General features: G+C 37.3%; 3 protein-coding genes across 9 annotated transcripts; 2 read left to right on the forward strand and 1 right to left on the reverse strand.

Moving 5' to 3' along the window:
• The first annotated feature begins 24 nt into the window (after positions 1-24).
• Positions 25-11,831, forward strand: ift88 (intraflagellar transport 88 homolog). 5 transcript variants are annotated; one of them, XM_027164337.2, is made up of 28 exons: positions 28-316; positions 827-916; positions 1,217-1,279; positions 2,301-2,360; positions 2,784-2,837; positions 2,941-3,004; positions 3,175-3,244; positions 3,365-3,455; positions 3,631-3,735; positions 3,821-3,923; positions 4,148-4,262; positions 4,351-4,582; positions 4,726-4,796; positions 5,378-5,464; positions 5,553-5,652; positions 6,149-6,235; positions 6,433-6,619; positions 6,835-6,943; positions 7,070-7,220; positions 7,308-7,423; positions 8,227-8,279; positions 8,372-8,437; positions 8,530-8,636; positions 9,026-9,086; positions 9,184-9,240; positions 9,608-9,625; positions 10,769-10,882; positions 11,470-11,831. In XM_027164337.2, exons 2-28 carry the CDS (start codon positions 830-832, stop codon positions 11,589-11,591), a joined length of 2,550 nt encoding a protein of 849 aa, XP_027020138.1. In that variant the 5' UTR covers positions 28-316; positions 827-829; the 3' UTR covers positions 11,592-11,831. The 5 variants fall into 5 exon arrangements, with proteins under 5 accessions (XP_047670836.1, XP_047670837.1, XP_027020138.1 ...); XM_047814880.1 differs by lacking the exons at positions 10,769-10,882; positions 11,470-11,831 and adding an exon at positions 10,536-10,697 and having other exon boundaries at positions 25-316; XM_047814878.1 differs by lacking the exon at positions 9,184-9,240 and having other exon boundaries at positions 29-316.
• A 158-nt stretch (positions 11,832-11,989) lies between these two features.
• Positions 11,990-13,447, forward strand: il17d (interleukin 17d). Of its 2 annotated transcripts, none has more exons than XM_027164343.2 (3): positions 11,990-12,642; positions 12,725-13,029; positions 13,388-13,447. In XM_027164343.2, the coding sequence occupies exons 1-3, from the start codon at positions 12,365-12,367 to the stop codon at positions 13,429-13,431; spliced, it is 627 nt and encodes a 208-aa protein (XP_027020144.2). In that variant the 5' UTR covers positions 11,990-12,364; the 3' UTR covers positions 13,432-13,447. The 2 variants fall into 2 exon arrangements, with proteins under 2 accessions (XP_027020144.2, XP_047670838.1); XM_047814882.1 differs by having other exon boundaries at positions 11,990-12,594.
• A 340-nt stretch (positions 13,448-13,787) lies between these two features.
• Positions 13,788-18,044, reverse strand: eef1akmt1 (EEF1A lysine methyltransferase 1). Of its 2 annotated transcripts, XM_047814950.1 has the most exons (5): positions 17,640-18,044; positions 14,976-15,058; positions 14,506-14,804; positions 14,232-14,379; positions 13,788-13,804 (listed from the first exon to the last, which is right to left on the reverse strand). In XM_047814950.1, the coding sequence occupies exons 1-4, from the start codon at positions 17,784-17,786 to the stop codon at positions 14,252-14,254; spliced, it is 657 nt and encodes a 218-aa protein (XP_047670906.1). In that variant the 5' UTR covers positions 17,787-18,044; the 3' UTR covers positions 13,788-13,804; positions 14,232-14,251. The 2 variants fall into 2 exon arrangements, with proteins under 2 accessions (XP_047670906.1, XP_027019904.1); XM_027164103.2 differs by lacking the exon at positions 13,788-13,804 and having other exon boundaries at positions 14,053-14,379.
• Between the last annotated feature and the right edge of the window lie 725 nt (positions 18,045-18,769).

Raw genomic sequence — 18,769 nt, forward strand, 5'->3', positions numbered from 1 at the left:
TACAAACACCAAACTAGTTTAAAATTGCACGTATATTTTTAAAGGTATATGTTGCAAGGGCTGTTAATGCTTTGAGAGTGTATTTTTCAGAGATTTCATTAAGAGTGAATTAGTAATATAGAATTCTAAGTAGAGCTTTCTATCCGCACACATGAGCGCGCACGCGGGTGTCACGTGGGATAATTCCGTGACACACGTACACGTACAAGGTATACTCGGTATCCTAGCAACTGCAGAGCTTTACTGTGTGTACCCTTGTTAGCATGGATGTGTTTACCGTCAGTTAATAGGACGCGTTATCATAATAAAACCACAGGTAAAGTTGTTGTTCTTTTTTTTTTAAATAAACCATGAATTCTCTTTCACGTCCCAGCGAATCCTAACGATAAACTTTGCTGGCTTAATATCAGGTTAGCTAATATGTTATTCGCTATCCAATTTAGCCTGAGAAACCTAGCTAGCCATTCTGCTAAGCTAAAGTAACTAGCTAATGTTATCATTTCGAAGACTGTTAACTAATATTATTTGCTTTTTTTTGACACTGCCTTAAAGCAGTCGCCAAACATAGTTAAAGTTACTTTAGGAAAATGAACTATAGTTTACTGACTGTAAATAAAGACATCATGGTAGCTTTGCTTAGTACATTTTTTACGACAATACTGTCAAATACCTGTTGTGCGTGATGCTATGTTATTACACACTTATTACACGTGTTATGGTGCCTTTTCTTAGCTATGCAATGTTTCTGAAACAGTTACCACTATCTGTCTTTATGTCTCTGTGTGTTCAGATTTAATTTCATTTGATTTTCTGTTCTTGTCAAAAGTCTATGATGGAGAACGTTCATCTTGTAGCCGAGGAGGAAGAAGATCTGTATTCAGGTTACAATGACTACAATCCCACATTTGACTCAGAGGTGAGTGCATTACATGCCATGTCATTGCGCATAGCGGTTCATGTCATATATGTATTTTTTATTCATTATGTGGTTTATATTATGTGGGGATGTGGTAGCCATGTGGTTAAGGTGTTGGATTACCAATCGGAATGTTGTGAGTTTGAATCCCAGGTCCACCAGTCTGCTACTGCTGGGCTTCTGTGAGCAAGGCTCCTAACCCTCAATTGCTCAGTTGTATAAAAAAAAATGAGCTAAAAAGGTTAGTCGCTCTGAATAAGGGTGTCTGATAAATTCTGGAAATAAATACTTTTTCCACAGGATCTGGACAATGATGTTGGCTTTCAGCAAGCTGTGAGGACGAGTCATGGCAGACGACCACCTGTAAGATTTACTCTTTTAATCAACCACCTAGATACAATTACAGATACCTGAGAATTTCAAAGATGTATCTAGTAGCTGGGATTTGCAATTCAATTATTTTGGCTGAATTCCTTCTTAAGTGTGTTTTTTTAAGGGGAGAATATCAGGTTCCCTCTTTCCATAAAGTTTATACAGTGTATTTTCATTTTCCCCACTCATTCATGTAGTTATCTATCATGTGCAATATATAAAATCATGCAGATATGGGCCAGAGCTTCAGGTAATGTTCACATCAACCAGCAAAATGCGGAAACTGTGATCTCAGTGATTTTGACCATGGAATTGTTGCCAGATGGGCTGTTCTGAATAATTCTGCTGATACAGATTTTCAAGTATAATATGTAAGAGTACAGCATGAATCCATGGACCCAGCTTGCTTTGTGGCTGGTGGAGGTGGTGTAATGGTGTGGGGAATGTTTTCTTGGCACACTTTGGGCCTGTTAATAACAATCAATCATCACTTAAATGCCACAGACGGTTTGAGTATTGTTGCTGATCATGTGCATCCCTTAATGTCCACAATCTGACATTTTCTAAAGGCTACTTCCAGCAGGATAATGCACAATAATGTCACAAAACAATAGTCATCTCACCTTTCCAGTCACTGAAACTAAATCTAGTAGAAAACCTTTGGGATGTGGTAGAACAGGCGGTTCACCGTATGAATGTACACATGAAAAGCCTGCAGGAATTGTGTGATGCAATCATGTAAACATTTAGCAGAATTAACACGAAAAGATTTTGTGGAGTCCATGCCATGTTTTGAGAGCAAAGGGATGCCTAATCAGTATTAGTATAGTGTTTTTCAGCAAGTGTTTTTACCACTGTAGATTACTTTATCTTCTTGTGTAATGTATTTGAGATATTTTTTATCTTAATTTTAAAGATATAGCGGTAAGTTATGCACCTTATACGTTGACATTCTTGGTAATGTTAGGCACGTTTATGATAGGATATATATTGTAACCTTTTTTTTTCTTAGATGACTGCAAAATTTCCCAGCACTGCTGTTGGAGGCAGACCTATAGGAACATCTTTTGGTGTAAGTCACACAACTAAACCTATATAAACAGATTAACAATAAATTATGACAAACCAAATGGATGTTAGGTGATAGGATCTATCACAGCGAGAGTAGACTTTCTTAGAATGTTTGCGATTTCAAAAATTTAGGCAGACAGAGGTCAGGGAATTGCTTGTGCCAGAAATAGAAAAGAAAATCTATAAATTATAATTATTAATTACTTTTATTTTTTGAGTTTGATATTTCTTTTACACAACAATACCTTGACAAATATTGTGTAACTGATATTTCAGATAGAATATGGAATAATATATTGTTTTGTTGCTCCATCAACAAAAATAGCCCCTAAAAAAGCCACAGCTCATTGAACTGTCACATTCGTCCCAGTTGTTTTTGTTTATGGTGTAAGTTTTATTTATGGTATTATTTGTTGTTCATTAGCTCCGTACAGCTATGAGTCCCTCAATAGGAAGGCCTATGACTGGGGCAGTGCAGGTGAGAACATCACACTGAAGTTCAGTGTTTTTTTTTTTTTTATTTAAAAATCATTGCAGAAGTAGTAGATCATACATTTACCTAGATTATCTTCTTTTTTAAGGATGTGACTGCACGTCCCATGACTGCATTGCGAGCTGCAGGATACACATCCTCTTTAACTAAAGGTAAGTGCGCATATGACACAATTTATAATTCAAAGTGATATAATATCTACTTTTGTCTACATTGAGTTTATGCATTTGTACATAATTCAACCATCAGACATCCTATATTTTAACTTGGCAGTATGCTTATATAAGTTATTTTGGATAATGCAAGCACTTCCTTTTTTCAGGCTCCACTTTTGATCCACTTGGACAATCAAGAGGTCCAGCTCCCCCATTAGAAGCAAAAAATGAAGAAACGTAAGTTTTTTGCTTTGTTTTTACCTAATTCATGAGAACCTGGCAGTCTGTATGCAGTTTCTGTTCTATTAATGTAACTCAGACTGTCATGATTATGAACCATTTTTATTTGCAATCCAGGCCAGAAGAGAAGATTAAGATATTGGAAAAGAAAGTGAATGATTTGATTGAGGAGAGCTGTATGGCCCATGCAAATGGTGATCTTCAGCTGGTAAGCAAAATGTTGCCTTAAAAAGCTTAGTGAGTCATGTAAATGAAAACATGTACATGACCCAGGCTTTTAAAACACTGTGGAAGTTTGATTTCTGCAATATACTTTATAACACTTATGATGCTCTGAGTTATTCTATACCCGTCTTTCATATCTCTGTGTGTGGTTCATTTAGGCTCTAGAGAAGGCAAAAGAAGCTGGTAGAAAAGAAAGGGTGCTTTTGAGACAGAGAGAGCAATCTGGCACTGCAGATCATATCAATTTGGATTTAACCTATTCAGTGAGTTCATTTCTAATTATTCCATGCCACTATTAAATGTTGTTAAATTTGATACACTGAATGCAGGGTTTCTTCTGCTGTTCAGGTGCTGTTTAATTTGGCAAACCAGTATGCTAACAATGACATGAACACAGAAGCCTTGAACACTTACCAGGTCATTGTGAAGAACAAGATGTTTAACAATGCAGGTAATGTAATGACTAAGAATTTTGAGATGGGACTCATTAACCACAATTAAAATAATAAACTAAACCATATATCAGAGACTTATATATATATATATCTTGACACTACTACTGAGTCTCTTCCATATTGTTTAGTTTGAAATAAATTAAACATAACATACTTCAGGTTATAAATTATACATGTCTCTAATCACAATATTTGTCCATTTGTTCTTTTTCTGATACAGGACGGTTGAAAGTGAACATGGCTAATATCTACTTTAAACAGAAGAATTATCCCATGGCAATTAAATTTTATCGCATGGCTTTAGACCAAATCTCTAATGCACACACAGAGATGAGGCAAGTTTCACAGAAGATCAGTCAGTATGCATGCAACACGATGAAAATATATGTATATTGTTTTATGAACTTTTGTTGCTTCCAATAGGATTAAAATCATGCAGAACATCGGTGTTGCTTTCATACGTATGGGCCAGTACTCAGACGCCATAACTTCCTTTGAGCACATTATGAGTGAGAGTCCCAACATTAAGACAGGCTTCAATCTAATTCTATGCTACTATGCCGCTGGAGACCGCAAAATGATGAAAAAATCTTTCCAGAAACTAATCTGTGTGCCCCTGGGCATCGATGAGGAAGAAAAGTACATCTCTTCAAATGTGAGTTTGAAGGGAATGTTGCACTAATTTTGCTACGCATTCCAATTCCAATTATTTATTTGTGGCTTAGTTAGATTTTCTTGATTAAATTAAACTGTGTGTTTAAACAGGTTTTTTTTTTTTTTTTTTTAATTTCTTGTTAGGATGACCCCCATGCAAGCCTACTGATTGAAGCCATCAAAAACGATCAGTTGCATCAAATGGAGCGAGAGAGGTATCAGGGAGTTCTTATAAAATTTATGAAGGGATAATTTAATATGCAGAGGAGTCCAAAAGTCTGAGACCATGTTGAAAATCTTTTAAAAATATAAAACTGGAAATAAACAATTGCGGACATTCTAAAACAAAAAGGAAATGCTGTATTTCTTGACTATTTAGATTGTAAGATGCTGTACAATTTCTAATTCACTATTTAAAATTAAAGCCCATTTGTGACTTTGAGCATGAGAACTACTCTGTACAAATTGTCAGAGATTTATCCCTTCCACTGAATCACATGTTCTGAAGACATGCCAGTGAATTTGCTTTAACATGAATTATCAGGTTTTTAATCATTTATCAGTCTGAGTGCACACTGTGATTAAACCAAATACTAAGAAATGTATGTAAATGTTATAAAATGTAATAAAGATTTTAAATTTCACTTAAGATATTTGTGAAAATATTATTTGTAATTAAAGCCTTTTGCACTAGTTGTCTCAGACATTTGGACCCCTGGTAGGTTTCTTAAGATGAAACTGCACAGTGTTGTTATTTAACGTGTGAAAAAGTAATGAATTATTTGCTCTACCTCAGAAAAGCTCTGGCTGAGAAGTGCATCATGACTTCAGCAAAGCTTATTGCTCCAGCTATTGAGTCCACTTTTGCAGCGGGATTTGACTGGTGAGTTGCCATTTCACAGTTCAATACAGGGCTGTGAAGAAATAATCTAAATTGACTTACTAGATAATGATTGTTTGTATTGTTTTAGGTGTGTAGATATGGTTAAAGGTTCACAGTATGTGGAGCTGGCCAATGATCTAGAGATTAACAAAGCCATCACCTACCTGAGACAGAGGAACTTTAACCAGGTGAGAAAGGTCCTAATATACTTCTTATATTGCTTATATACTTATATTGCTGTTGACCTGGTTTGTGTGTGGTGCATAGATGAATATGAATGTTACACATTAGCCTACATAACTACACTTTCTTTTTTCCAAATCTCATTATCCATTTCTTCAGTGTTTCACACATTCATATTCGCAATTTTTCTTTTTCCGCTTTACATTCGCTTTCCTGTTGAGGCTGAGGTATGTGTGTTCTGTCACAGGGTATGTCTTTGTGGGAGTGCTCTTTGTGGTGATTGTTTTACCTCGCTCACTGCTCTTTTTGTGCCACATATTATACATGGAAAGCCAAACCAGGAGCTGATTCAAGAACATCTTTTATTTTTTTAAACTACACTTTAGTTATTCATATTTTTTTATGTTAAGAATGGTGTATTACAGTGCTAGTATTGTTGTAAGCAGGCTTTTTTTTATTTTACTTACACCAAATGTCTGACACGCTTGTACTACTGTACAGGCAGTGGACACACTGAAAGCCTTTGAGAAGAAAGATAGCCGGGTGAAGAGCGCTGCTGCTACAAACCTTTCCTTTCTCTATTTCCTGGTATGTACATGTGCAAGTTCTGTACAAATATACTGTAATACATTCTGACATTGCACTTGAAAACATCAATATGTTTATTTTTTCCCCCCATTGCATTTTATTATACGTTAAATCATACTTTCTTTAAGGGTATATTTTGATCCATTTATCTTAGAAGGGATTATTGTAGTAAATTCTACTGTTTTTATTTCCTACAGGAGAAGGATTTTGAGCAAGCTGATCGCTATGCCGAGTTGGCCATGAATGCTGATCGCTACAATCCTGCTGCCCTCATTAATAAAGGCAACACAGTTTTTGTGAAGCAAGACTACGAGAAAGCAGCTGAATTTTATAAAGAAGCACTGCGGAACGACTCATCCTGCACAGAGGCTCTTTATAATTTAGGTCTTTTATTTAAATTATTAAAGATTATTACCTCTCCCTCAGTAGCACAGAATTAGAGGTCATTAATGCAACCTCTGTTTTTGGACCCTGGTATGAGGTTCCCTTTTTATTTAAAGGGAAAGTAACTTTTTTTTCCCCCACAGGCACATGCATTTTTTGCACATCCAACTGTACTAGTAGCTTTGTATTGACCAGTGTTTGACCTGTTACTGTAGGGTTGACCTATAAGAAACTAGGGCGGCTGGAAGAAGCTCTCGACTGCTTCCTGAAGCTCCATGCCATCCTTAGGAACAGCGCACAAGTTATGTATCAGCTGGCCAATCTGTATCCTTTTTAAACATAAATATAATATAATATAAATAAGCATAAATATAATGTAGAATTGCAAGTGTTTCCATCTTTTGTATCAATTTGTGTTAAACTAGTTAGTGCTCTTGACGCAACATTTAGATATGAAATGTTGGAGGATCCTCACCAGGCTATTGAGTGGCTCATGCAGCTGATCAGTGTCACTCCCACTGACCCTCATGTACTTAGCAAACTTGGAGAGTTGTATGACAGCGAAGGCGACAAGTCACAAGCCTTTCAGTATTATTATGAGGCAAGGCTTTATTCCTCTGTACAGCTTCAAATTATTTTAGCTTAGTTGACAATGTTTCTCAGTGCTTAACAACATTCATTTTCTTAGTCTTTCAGATACTTTCCATCAAACATTCATGTCATTGAATGGTTGGGAGCATATTATATAGACACCCAGTTTTGTGAAAAAGCAATTCAGTATTTTGAAAGAGCAACACTCATCCAGTAAGTTATTATCTGTTTGTTATATATAATATTGGATTTATCGATTTCTCCAGGATTTGGTGATTTTGGGATTGCAAAATTGCTACAAAATCAAATTCATCTATATTTCGAAAGAGAGATAGCATTTTTTTTAATTACCACAGATTTTCTGCAGATTTGCAGTTGTGTAATATCATGGTGATGTCATCATATTCAGCCAAAGCCCTCTGAATCACGTGTGTTGAACATGTATTGCACTGCTATCGAAGAAAGTAATCACATATGCTTCTTCACTGGCAGGAGTTTATAAGAAGAATCCTGTGCTTGCAATTTCACTAATTCATGTAGTTTTCTACAATTTGCATTGCAATTTTGAAAAAAGCTGTAGCAAAATCAAGCATTTTTGGCCACAGCAATCACGAAATGCTAAGCAAAATCCTGGAGGGACTGACATACATTATACTGTATACTGGAAACAAGAAATATAACTATTCAACATTTATTGCATAATTAACAGAAACCTGGATTTTTTCATCATATTATTTGACATTGTATTTTTCTACCTAATCGCTGATGTCTCTTTGCACTTTGTTAATATTTGTTGAATCTTACTAACTTCGTGTGGTTTAATGTCTTTACTGCTGTAGCACCAAAATGTTACCTAGGGGACCAATTCTATTATACACACCCTCCAAAATATTGGTTCTCAAAACCAGAAATATAAATCTATATAAATGTACACAGTATAAGTTCATTATAAATTTTAATTTTTTTTTTTTTTTTTTTTTTTTTTTTTTTAATTTTTTTGTTCATGTGCATTCCAGGCCGAATCATGTTGTGTGGCATTTAATGGTGGCTAGCTGTTATAGGAGAAGTGGTATGACAATTGTTAAATAATTTTGTTAAAGTGACAAGTAATTTTATTATTATTTTTTGAGTCATACATTCTGCCTTTTGTTTCTCATCCAGGAAATTATCCGAGAGCTCTCGAGACCTACAAAGACATTCATCGGAAATTCCCCGAAAATGCGGAATGTAACACGGACAACTGGTTTCTCTCTTTCATTTACTCCACACAATTACCCGTTAGGTAATGAGTTTTTCATGTGAGCTTTTGTGTTGGTCAGGTCTACGATTCCTCGTGAGGTTGTGCACGGATATGGGGTTAAAGGAGGTACAAGATTATGCCACCAAACTCAAAAAAGTGGAAAGGATGAAGGAGATCAGAGAACAGGTGCTGTGTCTGTTCCTTTTGTATCCTGCTTCAGTATTGCCCTGACAGAGAGAAATAAAATCTAGAGAACATTTACTTAAATTAGAAGCAGCTGTTTCCAAATTAGAAGGGGCTTTTGGATCAGTAAGTGTGTTCAGAGAAAGGAATTATGTCCAGTGTCGGCTCCTTTCCTGTTGAACATTCTGTTCTTCTCTGCTGCAATATCACAATCTTGTGCTCATTGTGCTGTTCTTGTCTTCTGCAAAGGAGAAGCATTTGTTAGTCCATTATTGGCATATATTTATCCTGTTCATTCTGCATTTTTATCTTTATTACCGTATTAGTCATGCTTCACTTATTTTCCTTTTTCCACTGCAATAAACCCGTGTTTTCTTTTTTCTCCCTCGCAGAGGGTGAAGTCAGGAAGGGAGAACAGTGCTCGAAGCCGGAGAGAAGGCAGTGCCAGCAGTGGTAAGTGGACTGTTCTTTTCCATGCACATCAATCAATCTGTTCCACAGTGTGCAGTGTTCATTTTACTTTCTCTAACTTTTTTGCTGTCCAATGCAGTGAATCAAAAAGAGAGTAGTCCAAAGACCATGCACACTCCCTCTAACAAAATCAGTGGTATGACTTTTGCATCATTATTCTAGCTTCTGCAGGGCTGGAACTGTCTCTGGAATATTGTTTTAGTTTTGGCATAAACACAGATAGATAGATAAATCTTCACCTTTAAATTACATACTGTAGTTTTCCATGTTAGAGCAGCAAATGTAGTCCCCCTAAAATGTGGAATTAGCTTAAATTAACAGTAATATTCACAAACATGAAACATTTAAGCATTCCCTAATTGTCCCCTGGTTGTTCCTATTAGAGAGATGTATTTCTGCCTGTACATATCACTTCCCATATTAGTATCATTGCATAGTTATTTCCCTTGTTTTTTATCCTTCCATATTAATTCTGTAATTCTTGACTCTTCTTGTGATATCAGATATGGATATCAAGCCAGGTGAGCTTTGCTTTCTGTTCACAGGATTTTAAATGATGTAGTATTTGAGATTAAGCCCAAAATGTCACATTTTGCAATCTGTGATAGAAAATAATGTTTTGCACAGTGCTTGCAGAAGAACATTTCATAATGCTTATGCTCTCACATGCTCTCACACTTTCTCACCTGTTGGCTGAATATTATCCTTTCCTTCCCGAGCTCTGTCCTCTCCATCTTTTCATACAAACACATTTTCTGATTTTATGTACCAACTAAAGTGGGACAGAGTTATGTGCTGTGCTTCAAAGTCCTCTCTTACTTTTAGGAAAAATGCATGGTACAGTGTAAACAACAATCTAACACCCCTAAACCTAAAGCTTGAAGTGAGCTAAACAACCACCACCAAGATTTAGGGACCTGTTAGACTGCCTAAGATCTCATGAAAACTGTCATAATTAACTGAATTAGCAAATGAGATCCAGACATGATATGCAGCATTATATAGAATGACAGAGTTTTTTTTTTTTGCTTAATATTTGTCTTTCAGCAAAAGCCAACAGATTTAACAAGAGCTATAAAACAGTTGCTTATTTGCTTAATTTAAAACTGTTAAAATTGACAGATCATTCTCATTCTTATAAGTAGAGAAATAGTAAACATATTATTTACTGAATTTTAGTTGGTAGTTACAATTTATTTTGGAGAAAAAAAACAGACTGGAGGGATGATATTCCCATTTTCTCTACATTGTTTTATTATTCAGAGGACAATTTAAAGTTCCATTGTTGTCAGGCTTTTAGTCTTGGGTCCGTCTCAGAGTGATGCGTTTCCATCATTTATGAACAATGCAGCCAGGATATGAATACAGTGGCAGATGCCTAGTAGAATTGTAATGCTCTAGAAATATTTTTGTTTCACAACACATTTACAGGATGTTTCTGCTGAGTAGATGAGCTTTGACATGGGACAAAATGTAAAATACTAATACAATCCTGGTTCTTTGAAGAGGTTTACATTTGAGCAGACAGTCACACATTTGAAAGGAAAAAAGTATGAATGTGTGTGTGTGTAAAATATATAATATATAAAATATATATTCATTCATTCATTCATTCATTCATTCATTCATTCATTCATTCTAACATCTCTGAGTGTGTCTTTAAGACAGTGGACAGAGCAGCCATGGTGCAAGTGCCAAAGGGGAAAGGCTAGGTGTCAAGCTGAGGTCACTTCCAGGACCACATGAACCTTATGAAGCGAGCACCCCAGCAGACATTGGTGAGCACTTTTTTGATTATAAATCTGAAAATCCATCTTAATTTTTCCATATTTCTTAATTAACATTATATAAAATATGGGTGTGACATATACATACATACATTAACAGTGAACCTAATAGCGTATGGAGGCCATACTACTCCAGTGGTGTGTAATTACTGCAAGTGATGCTAATAGATTTGCATTGATCTGTGCCAATTTTCAGTAGGTTTAGCATGACATTTTATGCTGTTTCAGCTGACTGTAGAAGAAAAGTCAGGTCCCTGTTTACTCTATCATTTAGTTGTTCTTTACCCAAACTGCTGGTAAATCCATTACATACTCTTAACATAATGATATAAGATGTTGCTGTTTGCTACACAAGTCTGTAGATTCTGTCAGCCGAGCACTTCTGCTTCTGACCCAGCTATAATACATTCCTTGTTACATTGCCACATTTTACAGATCAACGTTAACCTGTTAACTTGTGTCAGTTAGCTTTTCATAGGATAGATGTGAACTGGGGAACACCTTAGTACAATGCCAAGGCAATAATACTCTTTCTGAGAATTGACAAACGTAAAACATTTCTGCCATCATATTTCCAGATGCTTCCTATGTTGACCCTTTGGGGCCACAAATGGAAAGACCGAAGACTGCTGCAAAGAAACGCACAGAGGAAGATGAGTTCGCTGACGAAGAGTTGGGGGATGACCTACTACCAGAATGATGGGCTATTTGTGTACTGTGCTCTCATTATATGGATTTATTTAACATTTTCCTGTAGTATGTATGTAAGCATAATGTATATAGGTGACCGTCCCACTTGTATGAATTTAGTTTCCTATATAATAGGCTTGTTCCACTTCACTAAACAGACTGTTGGATAAACTTACATGTGTTAATCTCAGATTTTCTTAAATTTCTATGGAAATCTTTGTGGAGGTAATAAATCTATCTTAAAAATGAACAATGTTGCTGTTATTTGCTGTTATTTAGCTCTTCTAGTTGTTTGAAATGTGAATTTCTTGCATCACAAGATTAAAGTTTGGATGAACTTAAGGAAAAGAAATAAAAGTACACAATAAAGCATCCCAGTTTCCCCTCCCACCTTTTTTCCATCTTCTCTCAGTAAACTTGGCCCTGAGAACCTGGTGACGCGGCTGACAGAAAGTGACGGCAATCTGGGAGTTTTCACGTATAGATATTAGTTTGGAAAACAGAAACCTTTACTTCAATTATTTGCTAAATCATGCAGGAAAATCAGGAATAATCCGTGCGTAATCTAACGATACGATCATTGCAGTGTTTGAGAAGAAACACTCGAGGCGAAAGAAACATAATCAGAGCAACAAACGCGACTTGAAAAAGCTGCGCAATGACAACTTAAGAGAAGGTTTTATTTACATAAGAGTAATAGTATAATAGTCGAACTCTATAAGAATATAGACACGTGCTTTTGATTGACTTGGAGTTTGAGCAGAAGCAGGAACAAGCTGAAAGATGCCTGGAGCCGAGGTTGTGGCGCTGCTTGTAGTCGTGGTGAGCTGTGCGGCGCGCGGAGGAAAAGGGAACCGGAGACTGTGTGCGGATCTTCCCGAGGAGATTCTGGAGCAGAGGTTCGGGCGCCTCTCCGTCGGAGTCCTCAGCGCTTTCCATCACACACTCCAACTCACAACAGAGCCTCAGAACCTGAGTTGCCCGTCATCAGGTCTCATGCAGAGCTTCAAGAGGTCAGGCATGCCGGTGAATCTGTTAAGTCTTTCACCTTGGGCGTACAGGTAGCGCGCACTCACAAAAATACGTCTTTTTAAAAAAAAACATAAATGCTCCATTTGCAAATGTTTCTTTCTCTGAATTCAGATTGAGACACGAACCATCGCGTTATCCCCGCTATATCCCTGAAGCGTATTGCTTATGTAAGGGCTGTCTGACGGGGCCGAGCGGTGAGGAGAGTGAAGACTACCGCAGTGTCCCGGTGTTTGTGCCCACAGCTGTGCTGCGCCGCTCGGGCTCGTGTGTCGGAGGCCGCCGCTCCTACACTGAGAGCTACGAGTCCATAGCGGTGGGCTGCACATGCGTACCTGCGCTACGGGCGCACAAGAGCGCACACAGGAACAACCAAAGCACACGGACAGTTATGCAAAAGTCCAACACAAGAAGAAAAGGTACAAACTGAACCACAGGGGCGCTGTTTAACCAAAAACACATGCTGCTCAAAGTGCACATTAAATAAAGAAATATTTAGTGGGACCTGGTGCGTTATTGTGTCGGGTTATTCAAACATTTACTATTAATTCAATTCAATTCTATTTATTTGTATGGAGCTTTTAACAATTCCCCTTGTCTCAAAGCAGCTTTACAGAAGTATGGAAATGGAAGAGAGAGAAAAAAATAAATACATAATAATATGAAGAAAAAAAAGGATAAAAACAAATAAATGAATATATACAATTAAAGTTTAAAATTAATTTTAAAATATTAATTTAAGGTACTATATATTTATCCCTATCCCTAATGAGCAAGCCGGAGGTGACGGCGGCAAGAAAAAACTCCCTGAGAGGACATGAAGGAAGAAACCTTGAGAGGAACCAGGCTCAGAAGGGAACCTCATCCTCATTTGGGTGACACTGGACAGTAAATAATGTAAATGTATATAATTTAATTTCTACAACAGTTTATAATAGTGCAACCGAGAGCTCCTGAGGAATTAATGGGTCATCGTAAACTCTGAGTTCAGCACAGACCTGATTGCTGATAAAGATCAGACCATACAGCTGACTGACACAACATTGGTTCAAATAATGGCATGATGGTCTCCGGGCGGCTCCATACACAACAATCCCATGGGACGCTGGCTGACCATGCAGATCAATCCCTGGCAGGGTGAGACTCCAACCAGCGGTAGAACATCAGGATTGACGAAGTAGCTCTATAATGCTGCTGTAAGAATTACATAATCAGATCTGACTGCACTGTACAGGTGATACAAGTATGTAGGCATATCTTGCATATCCTTTATCAAACTTTCCTTTGTGTACTTGCTTACTTTGCTGTTTTTATATTTATTCAAAAAGTGTAATAATATGGATTTGGATTGAGTTGTTTGTTTTGGATGTGATGTGTTTTTAGCTGACACAGATGCTAATTTGCTTCTGTGTATGAACATTCAAACAGGATGAAAATGCATAACAGTTTTTCAGCAATGCTTTATTTTCTATAGTAAGCATCACAAATGCTATTGTTTATAATATGTAAAATTCATGCTAATCATAATTAAAAAAAAAAGAGGTATACAAAATAATCACATAATAAATTTGGATTAAATAAATTGTCTGAAATCTCAACAGTCCATAGTCCAAATCCTTACTTTAAGGTCTCACTCTGAACCTAGAGTAGAGTTGACTCATAGTTAACGTAACACCTGAACTCATTGGCGAGGTTGTGATTATGTTTGGGTAGATAACTGCATGTCTTCACATCCAGAAGTTTTCCAGCATGCTCTTCCATAATAGCCCCTGAAATAAAAATGACAATAATATCATAAATCAGGCCAAAAGTGCTCCATGTTACTGTCACTTGTTGAAATTGAAATCATTTGGCAGAGATGTTGTTGAGCTTTCTTTGAACTCTACTCCACTAACCTGTGCACAGAAGGATTTTACTCTTGCTGAGATATTTTACTGTGAGTGCCACCTTGTTCAGACACTCCTCAGATAGGTACGGAGGGTCTGCAACGACGATGTCAAAACTCTGAGGGAGGACATCTTCAGGCAAACACAGTGGGTTGTTGTAGTCATAGAAGATGAACTCATCACCATACACAGTAAATCGGCGGTCAAACTCGAGCAACACAGCGGACACACGATGTGACCCATCTATTTTCTGGGATTCAAGCTGCTTCAGCTTCTGGTAGATGCTTGGTGCACTGATGCATGCTATCCTAAAGGCCATAATAAACATACTTGATACATTATTCAGTTCCATAGTATGACTAAAATCTGAAGGTGGCAAAGCACACAGATTTACAATAAACTTACATGCTGCCAGAGCTGTGTCTCTTGCACACTAATTCAAATAATAGGTTATAAATAGTCATTAAAAATGATCTAACCTGCCCTGTTTTCCTGCTTGCTGTACAGCTTCCTCAGCCAACCTTGTAGCGGTCTCTTCACTGTACCAGAACTGGCTCATCCGCTGGTAACAGATATAACATCATCATGATATCACTGTTTTAATTAAAAATGTTGAACAGGAATCATTTAAATTTTCTTGATGTTGAACTAAATAGAATTGTGTACTTTAAAACGTCAATTCTTTCTATAAACACCTTTATAAGATAGCATCTCATCTTTGAGATCAGTCAGAAAAAAGGGCTGTAAGGAAATATTAATTCTTCAGAAGATTAATTCTTTATAACAGCAGCTCTGACATTAGTGTATACCCATGTCCTCATCACTTCTATATTAATAACTTACACATGGTCTTCTAAGCCGAACACAAAACAACATGTGTTTTGTTGATCTGGTAAAATTTTCTGTAAGGAGACTTGTATTTAACATTTTTTGGAAGGTGTCTGCAATAACAGGAAAAAAGAGAGAAGCTTCTGATGGGGTGGCTGTTTATAGCTGTAACACAATTGGCAGTGTTCTGATTGTGTTCATCAACATCGAATACTTTAAATGGATAAAAGACTACAAGTCATTAATATATATATATGTGTGTGTGTGTGTGTGTGTGTGTGTGTGTGTGTGAAAACTATCATTTATATTGAAAAAATAATTATTAAATTATTAATTTTTTAAATAAATAATTTGAAAATATTAATATATGTACATTAATACATTAATACATTAATATATGTATATGTTTATATACACATCTAATTATATATATAATTAGATGTGTATATATATATACACACACTCACACAAATATACATATACACAGAATTTTTAACGACCTGTAGTCTTTATCCATTTAGAGTAACATTTAATGTTCAGGAACACAATCAGAACACTGCCAAATATATACATACACATACAGTCAAGCCCAAAATTATTCATACCCCTGCCTGGCAAATTCTGACTTAAAGTTACTTTTATTCAACCCGCAAGTTTTTTCTTGATTAGAAATGACACAGGCGTCTCCCAGAAGATAATAAGACGATGTACAGGAGGCATCATTGTGGAACAAATTATTACCTTTTTTTACATTTGAACAAAAAGTGGCATGTCCAAAATTATTCATACCCTTTGCAAACTGATTCATTGGGAACAGCTGTTTTAATCAACTCAACAGGTGAAAAACAGAAGCTCTCTGCTGTTGGTTCATGTACAGTCATGGCTAAGACAAAGGAGCTCACTGACGACCAGCGGCTGCTCACAAGTCAGGAAAAGGCTATAAGATGTTTTGAAGTTCCAGTGGCTACAGTGCAAAGATTTATTAAAAAATTCAAGACCTCCCGCACTGTGAAAAATCTCAGAGGAAGTGGTCGGAAGCCAAAAGTGACACCTGTGCTGGCCAGGAGGATAGTGAGAGAGGTAAAAAAAAGAATCCAAGGATCACCACCAAGGTCATCTGGGCTCTGCTGGTGGCAACATCTCAAGGCAGACAGTCCAACGGACACTGCACACCACTGGGTTCAACGTACTCAGACCAAGGAGGACACCATTTCTCCAGAAAAGGCACACAAATGCCCGCTTGGCCTTTGCAAATGCTCATCTGGACAAAGAAGTCGTCTTCTGTTTTATGGTCAGATGAAACAAAAATTTAATTGTTTGGCCACAATGATGTAGCTTTCATTTGGCGTAAAAAAGGAGAAGCTGTCAACCCTTAAGAACTCCATTCCCACTGTCAAACATGGTGGTGGAAACCTAATGTTTTGAGGGGTGTTTTTCAGCTGGTGGACCAGGGAACCTAATTGCAGTAAACAGTGCCATTAAAAAGGTGCAATACATCAAAATTCTCAAGAACAACATCAGGCAGTCTGCAGAGAAATTTGGCCTTGGGCACCAGTGGACATTTCAGCAGGACAACAACCCAAAGCACACAGCAAAAGTGGTGAAGAAATGGTTAGCAGATAAACATATTAACATTTTTCAGTGGCCCAGAGTCCTGACTTAAATCCGATTGAGAATCTGTGGAGGGAGCTAAAGATCAGGGTGATGGCAAGGAGACCCTCCAACATGAAAGAGTTGGAGCTCATCGCTAAAGATGAATGGGCAAAAATACCAGTGGAGACATGCAAAAAGCTGGTAAGCAATTATAGCAAGCGTTTGATTGCTGTAATAGCCAATAAAGGCTTTTCTATTGAATATTGAGAAGGGTATGAATAATTTGGGACATGCCACTTTTGGTTCAAATGTAAATAAAAGATGAGTAAGATTTTTTTCCACAATGATGCCTCCTGTACATCGTCTTATTATCTTCTGGGAGACGCCTGTGTCATTTCTAATCAAGAAAAAACTTGCTGGTTGAATAAAAGTAACTAAGTCAGAATATGCCAGGCAGGGGTATGAATAATTTCGGGCTTGACTGAACATATCAACTTTTTAAAATTAATTAATTATTTATTTATGTAATGCAAATTAGCTACTGTATAACGTGAGTAATGCTCTGCTTGACAGTGTTATTATTTTTAGTGTAAATCAGCCATTCATAAATGTTCTATTCATTCGGGTTTGTTCATTTATCAGGTTTTTGCTGAAAACTGAAGCTCTGGATGCAGTGACTACGTGTTGTACAGAGTAACAACAGCAGTAAGTCTGTCCCTCACCCAGTCCTCCTGAATGGCCCCTACAGTGTAGCTGTGGCTCAGTGCTGTGGTTCCTGCTTCATTCTCCTCGTAAAACTCCTGTAGAGCCGCCAGAGCAGCAGCCGACAGCTGAGGCACATCATCATCCTCTTCCTCACGGTCACCCATGATGAAGAAGAAGTCAATAACAGTCGGTGCTCACGGTTAGTTATTAAGCTATAGCTAGCCCTGGCTACTCAATACTGCTGATTATTTACTTTAGCGTTTACTTCATCAACAATCCGGTTGAATAAGTGTTATACATATTATACATGTGCAAAATATCCAACAGTTTTATAAGAATAACGTATCAGTCCCATACGAATGTCACATGCTAAGAATCCTAGCACGTTAGCTATGTTTGTAGCCTGCACGTGTTTGGCAAAGTACGGCAGGCGCTAAGGGACAAACTTCATCATTAGTTTTGTGACTATGTGATGCTAACGTGTGGGAAACAGGGGAACTGAGTTCTCCAGAACTCCTGTGCTGGAAAATGACTGATCTTTCTCTGCGTCGGTTTGTCATGTCGACTGATGTTTGTTTGTGCTGTGATGTGGTGCACAAATTCTTACTTTGCATAATAAAAACAATTGCATGTTAACGAGCACCTAAGACACGAGCAGCATCTTACCACAGATAACCTGATCAGATTATACTGATACACTTATTGCAATGTCTTGTAAATACTAAAACCAAATATGCTCAGATTAATAACAAAGGCAGATAAAAGTTATTTGAATGGTTTCCTCCAAAGACCAAAGACATGCATGGTAGGTTGATTGGCATCTCTGGAAAATTGTCCATAGTGTGTGATTGCGTGAGTGAATGAGTGTGTGTGTGTGCCCTGCGATGGGTTGGCACTCCGTCCAGGGTGTATCCTGCCTTGATGCCCGATGACGCCTGAGATAGGCACAGGCTCCCCGTGACCCGAGAAGTTAGGATAAGAGGTAGAAAATGAATGAATGCAAGTCACTAATCAGTCTATAAACACATTTCTGACTATACTTTTGAGGACATCAATCTCTGATGACATTTTTGCACGGGGGGTGGGGGGGGGGGGTTGTTAAGGAGGTTTGATCACAGTTAGATATCTGAAAACATTCCTGAACTCT

This window comes from Tachysurus fulvidraco, chromosome 6 (assembly GCF_022655615.1).
Source record: "Tachysurus fulvidraco isolate hzauxx_2018 chromosome 6, HZAU_PFXX_2.0, whole genome shotgun sequence".
Taxonomy (NCBI): Eukaryota; Metazoa; Chordata; class Actinopteri; order Siluriformes; family Bagridae; genus Tachysurus; species Tachysurus fulvidraco.

Excerpts from the sequence above, each read along its gene's own strand:
- ift88 (XM_027164337.2), top strand. The coding sequence starts at position 830 with ATGATGGAGAACGTTCATCTTGTAGCCGAGGAGGAAGAAGATCTGTAT. Across the intron at positions 3,245-3,364 it reads GAAGCAAAAAATGAAGAAAC|GCCAGAAGAGAAGATTAAGA; the intron begins GTAAGTTTTTTG and ends TTTGCAATCCAG. Across the intron at positions 3,736-3,820 it reads ATTTGGATTTAACCTATTCA|GTGCTGTTTAATTTGGCAAA; the intron begins GTGAGTTCATTT and ends TCTGCTGTTCAG.
- il17d (XM_027164343.2), top strand. The coding sequence starts at position 12,365 with ATGCCTGGAGCCGAGGTTGTGGCGCTGCTTGTAGTCGTGGTGAGCTGT. Across the intron at positions 12,643-12,724 it reads CTTTCACCTTGGGCGTACAG|ATTGAGACACGAACCATCGC; the intron begins GTAGCGCGCACT and ends CTCTGAATTCAG. Across the intron at positions 13,030-13,387 it reads GTCCAACACAAGAAGAAAAG|CCGGAGGTGACGGCGGCAAG; the intron begins GTACAAACTGAA and ends CTAATGAGCAAG.
- eef1akmt1 (XM_047814950.1), bottom strand. The coding sequence starts at position 17,786 with ATGGGTGACCGTGAGGAAGAGGATGATGATGTGCCTCAGCTGTCGGCT. Across the intron at positions 14,805-14,975 it reads CAAGCAGGAAAACAGGGCAG|GATAGCATGCATCAGTGCAC; the intron begins GTTAGATCATTT and ends TATGGCCTTTAG. Across the intron at positions 14,380-14,505 it reads TAAAATCCTTCTGTGCACAG|GGGCTATTATGGAAGAGCAT; the intron begins GTTAGTGGAGTA and ends TTTTTATTTCAG.